Here is a 12,986-nt window from a genome sequence, read left to right on the forward strand (position 1 = left end):
TGAATAAAAGCTGTAGAAGCACTCTCTTCCTGAAGGACAAATGTTTCTCATCTCCTTTCGTATCCTGTTCTAGTTGCTGGGTACATATCACTTTTAACACCGATACCGATTATTGGAGGACCAAAAAAGCCGATACCGATTAATCGGCCGATTTAAATTATTATTATTTTTTAAATAATAATAATAGATTTTTTAAAATTAAATTTCAAAAATAAATGTAATTGTAATATAATGACAATTACAACAATACTGAATGAACACTTTTCTTTTACCTTAATATAATACATCAATACAATCAATTTAGCCTCAAATAAATAATGAAACATGTTCAATTTGGTTTAAATAATGCAAAAACAAAGTGTTGGAGGAGAAAGTAAAAGTGCAATATGTGCCATGTAAAAAAAGCTAACGTTTAAGTTCCTTGCTCAGAACATGAGAACATATGAAAGCTGGTGGTTCCTTTTAACATGAGTCTTCAATATTCCCAGGTAAGAAGTTTTAGGTTGTAGTTATTATAGGAATTATAGGACTATTTCTCTCTCTACCATTTGTATTTCATATACCTTTGACTATTGGATGTTTATATAGGCACTTTAGTATTGCCAGTGTAACAGTATAGCTTCCATCCCTCTCCTCGCCCCTACCTGGGCTCGAACCAGGAACACATCAACAACAGCCATCCTCGAAGCATCGTTCCCATTGCTCCACAAAAGCCGCAGCCCTTGCTGAGCAAGGGGAACAACTACTCCAAGTCTCAGAGCGAGTGACGTCACCGATTTAAACGCTATTAGCGTGCACCCCGCTAACTAGCTAGCCATTTCACATCAGTTGCACCAGCCTAATCTCGGGAGTTGATATGCTTGAAGTCATAAACAGGGCAATGCTTAAAGTATTGCGAAGAGCTGCTGGCAAACACACGAAAGTGCTGTTTGAATGAATGCTTACGAGCCTGCTGGTGCCTACCACCGCTCAGTCAGACTGCTCTATCAAATCATAGACTTAATAACACACAGAAATACGAGCCTTAGGTCATTAAAATGGTCGAATCCGGAAAATATAATTTCGAAAACAAAACGTTTATTCTTTCAGTGAAATACGGAACCGTTCCGTATTTTATCTAACGGATGGCATCCCTAAGTCTAAATATTGCTGTTACACTGTACAACCTTCAATGTTATGTCATAATTATGTACAATTCTGGCAAATTAATTACGGCCTTTGTTAGGAATAAATGGACTTCACACAGTTCGCAATGAGGCGGCCCAAACTGCTGCATATACCCTGACTGCTTGCACGGAACGCAAGAGAAGAAACACAATTGCCCTAGTTATAATAAATTCATGTTAGCAGGCAATATTAACTAAATTTGCAGGTTTAAAAATATATAATTGTGTATTGATTTTAAAGAAAGGCATTGATGTTTATGGTTAGGTACATTGGTGCAACGACAGTGCTTTTTTCGCAAATGCGCTTGTTAAATCATCAGTCGTTTGTCGAAGTAGGCACATTGATTATATGCAACGCAGGACACGCTAGATATACTAGTAATATCATCAACCATGTGTAGTTAACTAGTGATTATGTTAAGATTGATTGTTTTTTATAAGAAGTTTAATGCTAGCTAGCAACTTACCTTGGCTTCTTGCTGCCCTCGCGTAACAGGTAGTCAGCCTGCCATGCAGGCTCCTCGTGGAGTGCAATGTAAGGCAGGTGGTTAGAGCGTTGGACTAGTAACCGGAAGGTTGCAAAAACGAATCCCCGAGCTGACAAGGTAAAAATCTGTCGTTCTGCCCCTGAACAAGGCAGTTAACCCGCCGTTCCTAGGCCGTCATTGAAATAAGAATGTGTTCTTAACTGACTTGCCTAGTTAAATAAAGGTGTAAAAAAAAAAAAGTCCAAATCGGTGTCCAAAATGACCGATTTCCGATTGTTATGAAAACTTGAAATCGGCCCTAATTAATCGGCCATTCCGATTAATCGGTCGACCTCTAATCACTTCCTCTCCCTTTCTGGCTGCATCTCAATAGTCTAAAGCGGTTTCCTTTCCGTGTTTCCTCACCTTCACTGATGTGAAAGCAATGTCCTCTATTACACTTCTATATTTTGTGTTATCAGAAAGGACTACTATAGATCCTAAAGTTTTTACACTATTGGGATGCCCATCTTGTTTTTTTAATAAATCTGCTGCTTCTCTGTACAGTGGCCTGTCCTCTTGTCTCCATCTCTCTCTCTTTCCCTAACATGTCTCTCTCTCCTCCCCTCCAGAGCGGCCCCAGACTCAGCCCCAGGTGGGGGAGTGGTGCGTACTGGGGGTAAAGACCCTGCTGGACGCAGGAAGGACGAGACCAAACAGAAACCCAAGGAGAAGGAGAACGCTCTGTTGCAGTTTGACCTAAACAACTATGCCAGTGAGACACATGCGCGCACACACACAGACGTACACACCTGCTATCCAGTAGGGATGTAAAGATTCACCCATACTCATCGGTCCCTGGTTTAAAAAAATGAAGATGTGAGTATCAGTCTGCGGGAGCCCTGACTAATCCAAACGAAGCATGCATCAGTAAGAGAACCGATCCAAACGTTATGAATCGCCAGGTTCACAAGTTTATTTAATTTTTTTGTTGTTGCCTCGTTCCAAAAATACCTGATCTGTTGACTGAATTGATGCGTCCTCTCCTTCAGCCTATCAAACTTTTATGCAAGTACAGTAACTGAGAATGACATTGATCTACAAGTCAGATAACTGTGTGCACAGTGCGGGAGACTCAGCTGCTCGCGCCAATGAGAGCGTAGTCCTCTTCTAATATTTGTAGGCTACACCTTCAGCATGTAACTATTTCCCAGGGCATTGCTGTAAATGAGAATGTGTTCTCAGTTAACTTACCTGGTAAAATAAGGGTTAAATAAAAAATAAAATAAAGCATTCAGATGTTTGTAAAATGGCTTTTGCAATATTGAGGGACAACCAATGTAATTGTTACCAAATGCGCTGTAGAAAATTGCGTTTTACCGGTGGAGCTGTGTAGGCTACCGCTGATTGGGGCTTTTCATTGCCAGGCTCACCTTTTTTATAAAATATTTTTGTTAGTTCTGCTACAGTCAGTCAGTGCATTTGGTCACTTTTACATGAACAGGGTAAAGGTGTAATTTAAACAATAATTTTCGAGCCACACTGGTCGGAATGGGAGAAGAGGGCAGCTCTCCTCCATAAAGTTCCAAACCATTCGCTTTTGAGACTGGGTGAAATCCAAAGCTGTATTTATATTAATTGGCTATGTACATTTCATAGCTAATTTTTAAAGATAGGTATTGACATATTACTAGCTCAAAACAATTTAATCTGCTATATGACAAGTTAATCAGTAGGTGATGAGGAAGTGGGGGGACAAAACATGAATAGCCCTGCCTAATCTGATAGTGGTAGATGCCCTATGTCTCAGCTCACCCAGTACATCATTCTCACACATACTCACACTCTGCTCAGAGAAGTCGGCTCAGACAGATCCAGCTCATGAGCTCCATCAGTGTCAGATATTAATTTAGAATGGAAAATGAATGTGTTCATGCGATGAATCGACCTAAATCGCATCGATTCAGTCCATAAATCAAATTGCACCGAATCGTTTCAAACTAAACGTATTGTTCCTGTATCGTATCGGAACCCATGTATCTAGATTAGAGGTCGCCCGATTATGATTTTAACGCCGAAGCCGATTATTGGAGGACCAAAAAAAGCCGATACCAAATAATTACTATTTTTATATACAGTGGGGCAAAAAAGTATTTAGTCAGCCATCAATTGTGCAAGTTCTCCCACTTAAAAAGATGAGAGAGGCCTGTAATTTTCATCATAGGTACACTTCAACTATGACAGACAAAATGAGAAAAAAAAATCCAGAAAATCACATTGTAGGATTTTTAATGAATTTATTTGCAAATTATGGTGGAAAATAAGTATTTGGTCAATAACAAAAGTTTATCTCAATACTTTGTTATATACCCTTTGTTGGCAATGACAGAGCTCAAACGTTTTCTGTAAGTCTTCATTGTTCGATGATAAATTAATAACTTCTTATGGATGAAATCCCGTTAACGGGATCGATTTGACAACAGCCAGTGAAAGTGCAGGGCGCCAAATTCAAACCCAAATCTCATAATTTAAATTCCTCAAACATACAAGTATTATACACCATTTTAAAGATAAACGTTGTTAATCCCACCACAGTGTCCGATTTCAAAAAGGCTTTACGACGAAAGCATACCATGCGATTATGTTAGGTCAGCGCCAAGTCACAGAAAAACACAGCCATTTTTCCAGCCGAAGAGAAGTCACAAAAAGCACAAATAGAGAGAAAATGAATCACTAACCGTTGATCTTCATCAGATTACACTCATAGGACTTCATGTTACACAATACATGTATGTTTTGTTCGATAAAGTTCATATTTATATCCAAAAATCTCAGTTTACATTGGCGCGTTATGTTCAGTAATGTTTTGCCTCAAACATCCGGTGATTTTGCAGAGCCACATGAATTTACAGAAATACTCATCATAAATGTTGATGAAAATACAAGTGTTATACATGGAATTAAAGATATACTACTCCTTAATGCAACCGCTGTGTCATATTTCAAAAAAGCTTTACGGAGAAAGCACACCATGCAATAATCTGAATACAGCGCTCAGAGACCAAAACAAGCCATACAGATACCCGCCATGTTGTGGAGTCAACAGAAGTCAGAAATAGCATTCTAAATTTTCACTTACCTTTAATGATCTTCATCAGAATGCACTCCCAGGAATCCCAGTTCCACAATAAATGTTTGTTTTGTTCGATAAAGTCCATTTATGTCCAAATACCTCCTTTTTGTTCGCGCGTTTAGTTCACAAATCCAAATTCAAGAGGTGCAGGCACTTAGTCCAGACAAAGTCAAAAAAGTTATATTACAGTTCGTAGAAACATGTCAAACGATGTATAGAATCAATCTTTAGGATGTTTTTAACATAAATCTTCAATAATATTCCAACCAGACAATTCCTTTGTCTTTAGAAAGGAAAAGGAACGCAGCTAACTCACGGGTGCGTGCCTGACTGAGCTCATGGCATTCTGCCAGACACCTGACTCAAACAGCTCTTATTCTCTCCCCCTTCACAATAGAAGCCTGAAACAAGGTTCTGAAGACTGTTGACATCTAGTGGAAGCCTTAGGAAGTATGACCCCATAGACACTGTATATTGGATAGGCAAAGACTTGAAAACCTACAAACCTCAGATTTCCCACTTCCTGGTTGGATTTTTTCTCAGGTGTTTGCCTGCCATATGAGTTCTGTTATACTCACAGACATCATTCAAACCGTTTTAGAAACGTCAGAGTTTTCTATCCAAATCTACTAATCTACTGCATATCGTAGCTTCTGGGCCTGAGTAGCAGGCAGTTTACTCTGGGCACCTTATTCATCCAAGCTACGCAATACTGCCCCCCCAGCCATAAGAAGTTAACAGGCACCGCATTGATTATATGCAACGCAGAACAAGCTAGTTAACCTAGTAATACCATCAACCATGTGTAATTAACTAGTGATTATGTGAAGATTGTTTTTTACATTTTTTTTACAAGATAAGTTTAATGCTAGCTAGCAACTTACCTTGGCTCCTTGCAGCCACAAGGTCCTTTTGATGCTGCACTTGCGAAACAGGTGGCCAGCCTGCCACGCAGTCCACTGCCACGCAGTGGTTTGCAATGTAATCGGCCATAATTGGCATACAAAAAGGCCGGTTACCGATTGTTATGAAAACTTGAAATCAGTCGACCTCTAATCTCGATGCGTATCAAACCCCTACTATCTAGTGTCCATCAGTAAATTATATACAGTACCAGTTAAGTTTGGACACACCTACTCATTCAAGGGTTTTTCTTTATTTTACTATTTTCTACATTATAGAATAATAGTGAAGACAAACTATGAAATAACATATGGAATCATGTAGTAACCAAAAAAAGTGTAAAACAAATCTAAATCTATTTTATTCTTCTAAGTAGCCACCCTTTGCCTTGATGCCAGCTTTGCACACTCGTGGCATTCTCTCAACCAGCTTCATGAGGAATGCTTTTCCAACAGTCTTGAAGGAGTTCCCACATATATGCTGAGCACTTGTTGGTTGCTATTCCTTCACTCTGCGGTCCAACTCATCCCTAACCATCTCAATTGGGTTGCCTGGTGATTGTGGAGGCCAGGCATCTGATGCAGCTCTCATCACTCTCCTTCTTTGTCAAATAGCCCTTACACAGCCTGGAGGTGTGTTGGGTCATTGTACTGTTGAAAAACAAATGATAGTCCCACTAAGCGCAAACCAGATGGGATGGCGTATCACTGCAGAATGCTGTGGTAGCCATGCTGGTTAAGTGTGCCTTGAATTCTAATTAAATCACAGACAGTGTCACCAGCAAAGCATCCCCACACCATCACACCTCCTCCTCCATGCTTCACGGTGGGAACCACACAGGCAGAGATCATCCGTTTACCTACTCTGTGGGTTCCAACCGCTGTGTCTTTGAGAGACACAATCTCAAATTTGGACTCGTCAGACCAAAGTACAGATTTCCACCCATATAATGCCCATTGCTCGTGTTTCTTGGCCCAAGCAAGTCTCTTCTTATTATTGGTGTCCTTTAGTAGTGGTTTCTTTGCAGCAATTCGACCATGAAGGCCTAATTCACGCAGTCTCCTCTGAACAGTTGATGTTGCCATATGTCTGTTACTTGAACTCTGAAGCTTTTATTTTATTTGGGAATCAGGCCTTCGTGGTCGATTTGCTGCAAAGAAACCACTTCCAAAGGACACCAATAAGAAGGCAAAGGGTGGCTACTTTGAGAATCTCAAATATACAATATACTTTGATTTGTTTAACACTTTTTTGGTAACTACATGATTCCATATGTTATTTCATAGTTTTGATGTCTTCACTATTATTCTACAGTGTAGAAAAGAGTCAAAAGAAAGAAAAACCTTTGAGTAGGTGTGTCAACTATTGACCTGTACTGTATATATTTTTCAATATGCTATGGGTACTGTAATGCTTTATTGGCTCAGTACTAGGGCCGGGACGATACTGGTATTGCAATGCTCGTTAGTGTCGTGGCAAGGAAACGGAACACGAAGCGAATTTAACTTCTTTAGGAAAACAGCCCTTTTGTTGGAAACAAACATTCTGTTGTCTTTATTTATTTTCCAAGCTATAGCACACACTATTTTGCATACAGCAGGAAAAAATATTGCGTTACTGGTATCGTCACAGCCATACTCAATACTGAATTTGACAGATTCTATTGTTCTAGAACTTGTACCTAGTCCATGGAACTGATTTCACTTTGTGTGCTGTCCTGTAGGTGTGGTGATCATAGATGACCATCCAGAGGTGACAACCTTAGAGGACCCCCAGTGTAACACTACAGATGACGGCTTCACTGAGGTGGTCTCACGCAAACAACAGAAACGACTACAGGACGAGGAGAGGAGGAAGAAAGAGGAGCAGACTACACAGGTGAGAGAGGCAGAGTGTGCAATTCACCGCTGGGAGGCAGTTATTCCTGTATTAACTAAACACAAGACTTTTATTCACACTGAGGACCATAGGACCCTAACATCCGACATCCCTAACATGTATGTCGTTGCCTTGTGTCGGTTTATAGCACTATGGGAAGAAAGGATCAGGGGAAAAGGGGAGAGGAGGAAGCAAGCTGCCACCAAGATTCGCCAAAAAACAGCAGCATTATCATCAACAAGCATCACAACAACAACCACAACAAGCCTCACAGCCACAGCAGCCCTCACCTCCCCCCCAACAACCCCAGCCCCTCCTATCTGCCTCCCAGCTCCCTCCCCCCTCCCAGCCTGCTGCCTCTCCCCAGACTCTGGAAGGCTCTGTGGCCACCCTACCCCCCGCCCCTACCCCCACCACTGTGGACTTCATCTCCAAGACTCCCCTTCCCTCTGTGGCCCTGCTCACGCAGCCCCACAGCACTCTCGGTACGGAACTCTGGGAGAACAAGGTGACCGGATCCACCATACTCCCTGACGTCAAGAAACGTGAGTCACACAACAGTCATTTTTCACAACGAGATGACGTTTCGTTAGTTAAAACGTGTACATCTCCTGAGTAGCGCAGCGGTCTCAGGCACTGCATCGCAGCGTCACTACAGACCCGGGTTCGATCTTAGGCTGTGTCGCAACAAAGACTCATGAGGCGGCACACAATTGGCCCAGCGTCGTCCGGGATAGGGGAGGGTTTGGCCGGCCGGGATTTCCTTGTCCCATCGCGCTCTAGCAATGCCTTGTGGCAGGCCCGGTGCATGCGTGCTGACTTTGGTCGCCAGCTGTACGGTGTTTCCTCCGACTCATTGGTGCGGCTGGCTTCTGGGTTAAGCGAGCAGTGTGTCAAGAAGCAGTGCGGCTTGTCAGGGTCGTGTTTCGGAGGACACATGACTCTCAACCTTCGCCTCTCCTGAGTCCATAGGGGAGTTGCAGTGATGGGACAAGACTAACTACCAATTGGATATCATGAAATTGGGTAGAAAAGGGGGGGGGGGGAAATATATATATACATGAGCTAGGGTTTTTCATATGCTTGGTCTCATCTGATGTGTGTGTTTCAGTTGGACCGATCAGCCCTCCTCAGCCTCCTTCAGTCAGTGCCTGGAACAAACCTCTCACCTCCTTCACTGGGACTGTCACTCCTGAGGTACGGACCTCCTCTCTTGCTCTCAATATCTCGTTTCACAACCTGTATTGTACAACAGACTGACTTGCTATGGATTCGTTCTGTTTTATTGTGGCTGCAAATAAAGGGGTTGGTTAGTTAAAGTGCCTTTGTGTGTTGTAGGGAGTGAAGCCTGGCTCAGAAGGCAGTGTGGATCTAGGGATGGACAGTATCCAGTTTGGAGCCCCGTCCTCAGCTGGCAGTACAGACAGCGATGGTGTACCAGCCATGCTTGAGCCTGGACCTGACAACAAACTACCTGCTCCTAAAGAACAGAGACAGAAACAGCCCCGTGCTGGACCTATCAAAACACAGAAGGTAGGGTACTAAACACACACACTGACTGACACAAATACTCAGAAAATCCATAGTGACTGATATGTTTGTGCAAAGAATTACATTGACATGATTCTTCATATTTTCTCAACTTGAACTGTATCTCTTCTCTACTTCCAGCTCCCTGACATGGAGCCAGTAGAGCCTAAGGAGTACAAGCCTGGCCCTATTGGTAAAGAACGCTCTCTGCGTAACCGCAAGGCTAAGGACGTCCGTGTGGGGGGGGAAGAATGTCTTGATGGGGGGATTGTACCAGGAGGAGGGACCAACAGAGCAGTAGATTCCAGCCCCCCCAACACAGACACCTCTGTTCCTGAGCTAGGGGGCGATATCGAGGGGATGATCACCATACCCTCGGCTGAGTACGCCAGCAGCTCCAAGGTGAGAGGGGATGGTTGGTATGGTATACCCAATATGGCCACCAGTCTATCCACCACATTCATGAATGCTCCATTCATTCTAGTTCTATTGACTTAAACTTGTCTGCTCCTAACCCTCCCCCTGCCAGGAGTCAGTGACCGACTACACCACCCCCTCTTCCTCTCTGGCTGACAGCGTTCCTACTGGAGGGAGTAAGATGGAGGAGAGCCTGGTGGCCAACGTGGCCCTGCCTCACCCTCTCCCTCGTAGAGAGGCCTTACAGCAGAGCTCCAGCCTCAGTACTGTCTCTCCTGCTTCTGTTGACCTCACACTGAAGGTACACACACACACAACATACCCTTCTATGCATACGGTGTCTATCTGCTTCTAATACGTTATCTTATTTCTTTTGTAAGATGGAGTCAGCCCGTAAAGCGTGGGAGAACTCCCCCAGCCTGGTAGAAAAGAGTTCTCCTGTCACCTCTTCTCCCATCACCTCCTGCACCTCCTCCTCCTACTCCTCCTTCTCCTCTGTCTCCATGCCTCAGATACCAGTAGCCTCTGTCACACCAAGCACTTCTCTGACAGGTACAGTCTTTCTTTGTAAGTCAATAATACTTGTTATACAATGTTTTTACACTAATACTAAATGGATTGACGGTTGGGCAACATCATCAACAGCAACTGGGTGTAGTGACATCTAGCTTCCTCCCCCCTCCATCTCCTGTCACCGCCCCCCCAGGTGCTGGGACATACACCACGTCCGCTCTGAGCACTAAGACCACCACGGCCTCTGACCCCCCCAACATCTGCAAGGTGAAACCCCAGCAGCTGCAAACTGGATCCATGGGCGGGACCAGCTTCTCCCAGCTGGGCTGTGTGGCCCCCCTGCTTCCCCAGCAGCAACAGACTCCACAGGTTTACGTCTCCCAGTCTGCAGCAGGTGAGTCCTCAAACACATCTGACTTGTATGCACTTAGCGGTATGACTAGGGCCAGGAGTTTTTCCTTAACTACATGACCTCACCAGGAAATGACTTGGCCCTACTTAGACTTAGTCTAGCAGATACTACTAAACCTGAATGAAAACAGTTCTGTTAAATGGGTATGGAGGTGTAACGCTTTTGATGAGACAGCCATTTAGTGTTGTGCTCCTCTCGTGTCGTATCAGTGACGGCTGAGTGAGCCTCTCATTGGGATGCTAGCTATAGAGCTTACTACAGTGCAGTAGGCCCCATAGGGAGGTCAGGTATTAGCCTCGATCAGAGAGTGCTGAGCCCACAGGAACAGCCATCACGGCTCATGTAGGACATAATTACCTCATGTCTCATAGAGGACACTTATTTAGAGAAAGGTCAATGTATTCACAATCCTTATGTGATCTGAGATGGAGACAGCTTAATGTTACTGTGAAGGTGATGCTAGTGATTTAAAATGTCCTCAGGACACACAATAGTCATGCATTTGTCAGAATTGTGGTGAGTTTGTGAATTGAGTAGTTTTCATCCTCTTCTCGCGCTGTGTGTGTGTGTGTGTGTAGGCTCTGCAGCCCAGATTCCAGCGTTCTACATGGACACCAGTCACCTGTTCAGCAACCCCCACTCCCGCCTGGCACCTCTGACACAGCACCAGCAGCAGAGCTACCAGCCTAGACTCTCACAGGTACACACTACAAGGATCTCTTTAACACGACTTTAAGCTTAAACTGCCTTTAATGTAGCCTTATTCAACCCTTGTGAAGCCTTATTCTCCCCCTGTGAAGCCTTATAAGGCCTTATTTTCTCCCCTCCAGCAGCAGGCGGCGGTGCAGCAGATTCCTATCCCAATCTATGCTCCCCTACAGGGGCAGCACCAACACACACACACACACTCTCACCAGGCCCAGCTAAGCCTCAGCACCGGACCTCCCGTCTCCCAGCCACAGGACCTCTTCAGCTCTTCACTGCAGCCTTATAGGTAACAAACACACACACAATGATGTGTATTTATCAAATAATGCTGTTTGGGTCAAATTTTGTGTCATTCTGACTGGTAAGAGGTGTGTTTGTGTGTTTGATCACACAATATTTTAACTCTCTTCTCTCGTCTCCCTTCCTCTGTCCTTCAGATCACAGCAGGCCTTTATGCAGAGCAGTCTGTCCCAGCCCAGTCCCATGATGTTATCAGGGCCATCTCTCCACAGCTACCCTGGTGTTGGGGGCCATGACCTGGGCAAGCCCCAGTCCAGCCTGGCCTACCAGCAGCCCTCCAACACACACACACAACACATCCCCATCCTGTTTGAACCACAGCTCAACCAGCCCTCTGGCATGGGAGGATCCCAGCTGATAGACACACACCTACTGCAGGTATGGAATAAGGTACACACAACGTAGTTCCAACTCTCTTAGAATCTATTGATAACTGTTGAGAACTCATGCTATCTTTTGTAAATGCTGAAGCAAGCTTATATGTGGTCATACAAGAGCTTTGTAAGACGTGATCATGAATGCTATTGTCCTAACCCTCTCTCGCTCTCTTCTCTCTCGCTCTCTTCTCTCTCGCGCCAGCGTCAGGGGATGAGTCCACATTCTAACCTGTACTCAGGACAGGTGCAACAACACGGACAGAGCAGTTACTATAGTAACACACAGTCTCCTAGCTCTGCCATGCAGCAGGTATACACATAATTTACACACTTTCAGAGGCTAACTTCTGCAAAAGGAACAGATTGTCAAAACAGACAGTTGTGACATTGCAACTAACTCACCCCTCCCAATCTCCTCCTCTTTCTCTCTCGCCCTCCCTCTCTCTAGGTGCAAGTCCCTATGCCAGGCTCCCAGCTCGGTCTTCCTAACTATGGTTCCGGGGGCAGCCAGCCCCTCCTGGCTCTGCCCCCCACCCCTCCCCAGGCCCAGCCCCCCAGCCTCAGCCGCCAGCCCCCAGTCTCCCAGCCCTACAGGGGACCCTTCGGACACACACACAGCGTGATGCAGCCCCCCTCCAGCAAGGTACTCACCAGGGAATGATACAAAGTTCTGCATGTGTGAGAGACAGACTTGTGTATGTCTCAAAGCCCTTTCATGGCCTAATGGTATAATAGCTACCTGTATTATGTATTTTGCGTGTGTGTGTGTAAGAATTGTGTTGATGAGATGCTAGCAGTACATTACGTAATGTGTGTCTGCTCTGTGTGTTTCTATCCAGATGTCTGAGATGGACCTGAAGCTGTTTGGCAGTGGGATGGACATGAAGCCTGGGACAACTCCTCACAGCGCTAGGAGCACTACCCCTACATCTAGTCCTTACAGGTAACACACATTCACACACTACACCTAGTCCTTACAGGTAACACACACTACACCTAGTCCTTACAGGTAACACACATTCACACACACACTACATCTAGTCCTTACAGGTAACACACATTCACACACTACCCCTACACCTAGTCCTTACAGGTAACACACATTCACACACTACACCTAGTCCTTACAGGTAACACACATTCACACACTACACCTAGTCCTTACAGGTAACACACATTCAC

General features: G+C 44.4%; 1 protein-coding gene across 1 annotated transcript in view; it reads left to right on the forward strand.

Moving 5' to 3' along the window:
- The window catches only part of LOC120054901 (protein PRRC2C-like), a 35,413-nt gene extending 22,662 nt beyond the window's left edge, over positions 1–12,751 (forward strand). The window contains exons 15-29 of the mRNA XM_039002625.1: positions 2,266–2,408; positions 7,393–7,547; positions 7,696–8,092; positions 8,659–8,744; positions 8,886–9,080; positions 9,219–9,479; positions 9,607–9,795; positions 9,875–10,046; positions 10,201–10,401; positions 10,998–11,119; positions 11,253–11,413; positions 11,565–11,805; positions 12,007–12,114; positions 12,253–12,447; positions 12,644–12,751. Of these exons, the coding sequence (XP_038858553.1) occupies positions 2,266–2,408; positions 7,393–7,547; positions 7,696–8,092; positions 8,659–8,744; positions 8,886–9,080; positions 9,219–9,479; positions 9,607–9,795; positions 9,875–10,046; positions 10,201–10,401; positions 10,998–11,119; positions 11,253–11,413; positions 11,565–11,805; positions 12,007–12,114; positions 12,253–12,447; positions 12,644–12,751 (2,734 nt within the window). The remainder of the gene's footprint in view (positions 1–2,265; positions 2,409–7,392; positions 7,548–7,695; positions 8,093–8,658; positions 8,745–8,885; positions 9,081–9,218; positions 9,480–9,606; positions 9,796–9,874; positions 10,047–10,200; positions 10,402–10,997; positions 11,120–11,252; positions 11,414–11,564; positions 11,806–12,006; positions 12,115–12,252; positions 12,448–12,643) is intronic.
- Positions 12,752–12,986: the final 235 nt, after the last annotated feature.

The sequence above is a fragment of the Salvelinus namaycush genome, chromosome 10 (assembly GCF_016432855.1).
Source record: "Salvelinus namaycush isolate Seneca chromosome 10, SaNama_1.0, whole genome shotgun sequence".
NCBI classification, from domain to species: Eukaryota; Metazoa; Chordata; class Actinopteri; order Salmoniformes; family Salmonidae; genus Salvelinus; species Salvelinus namaycush.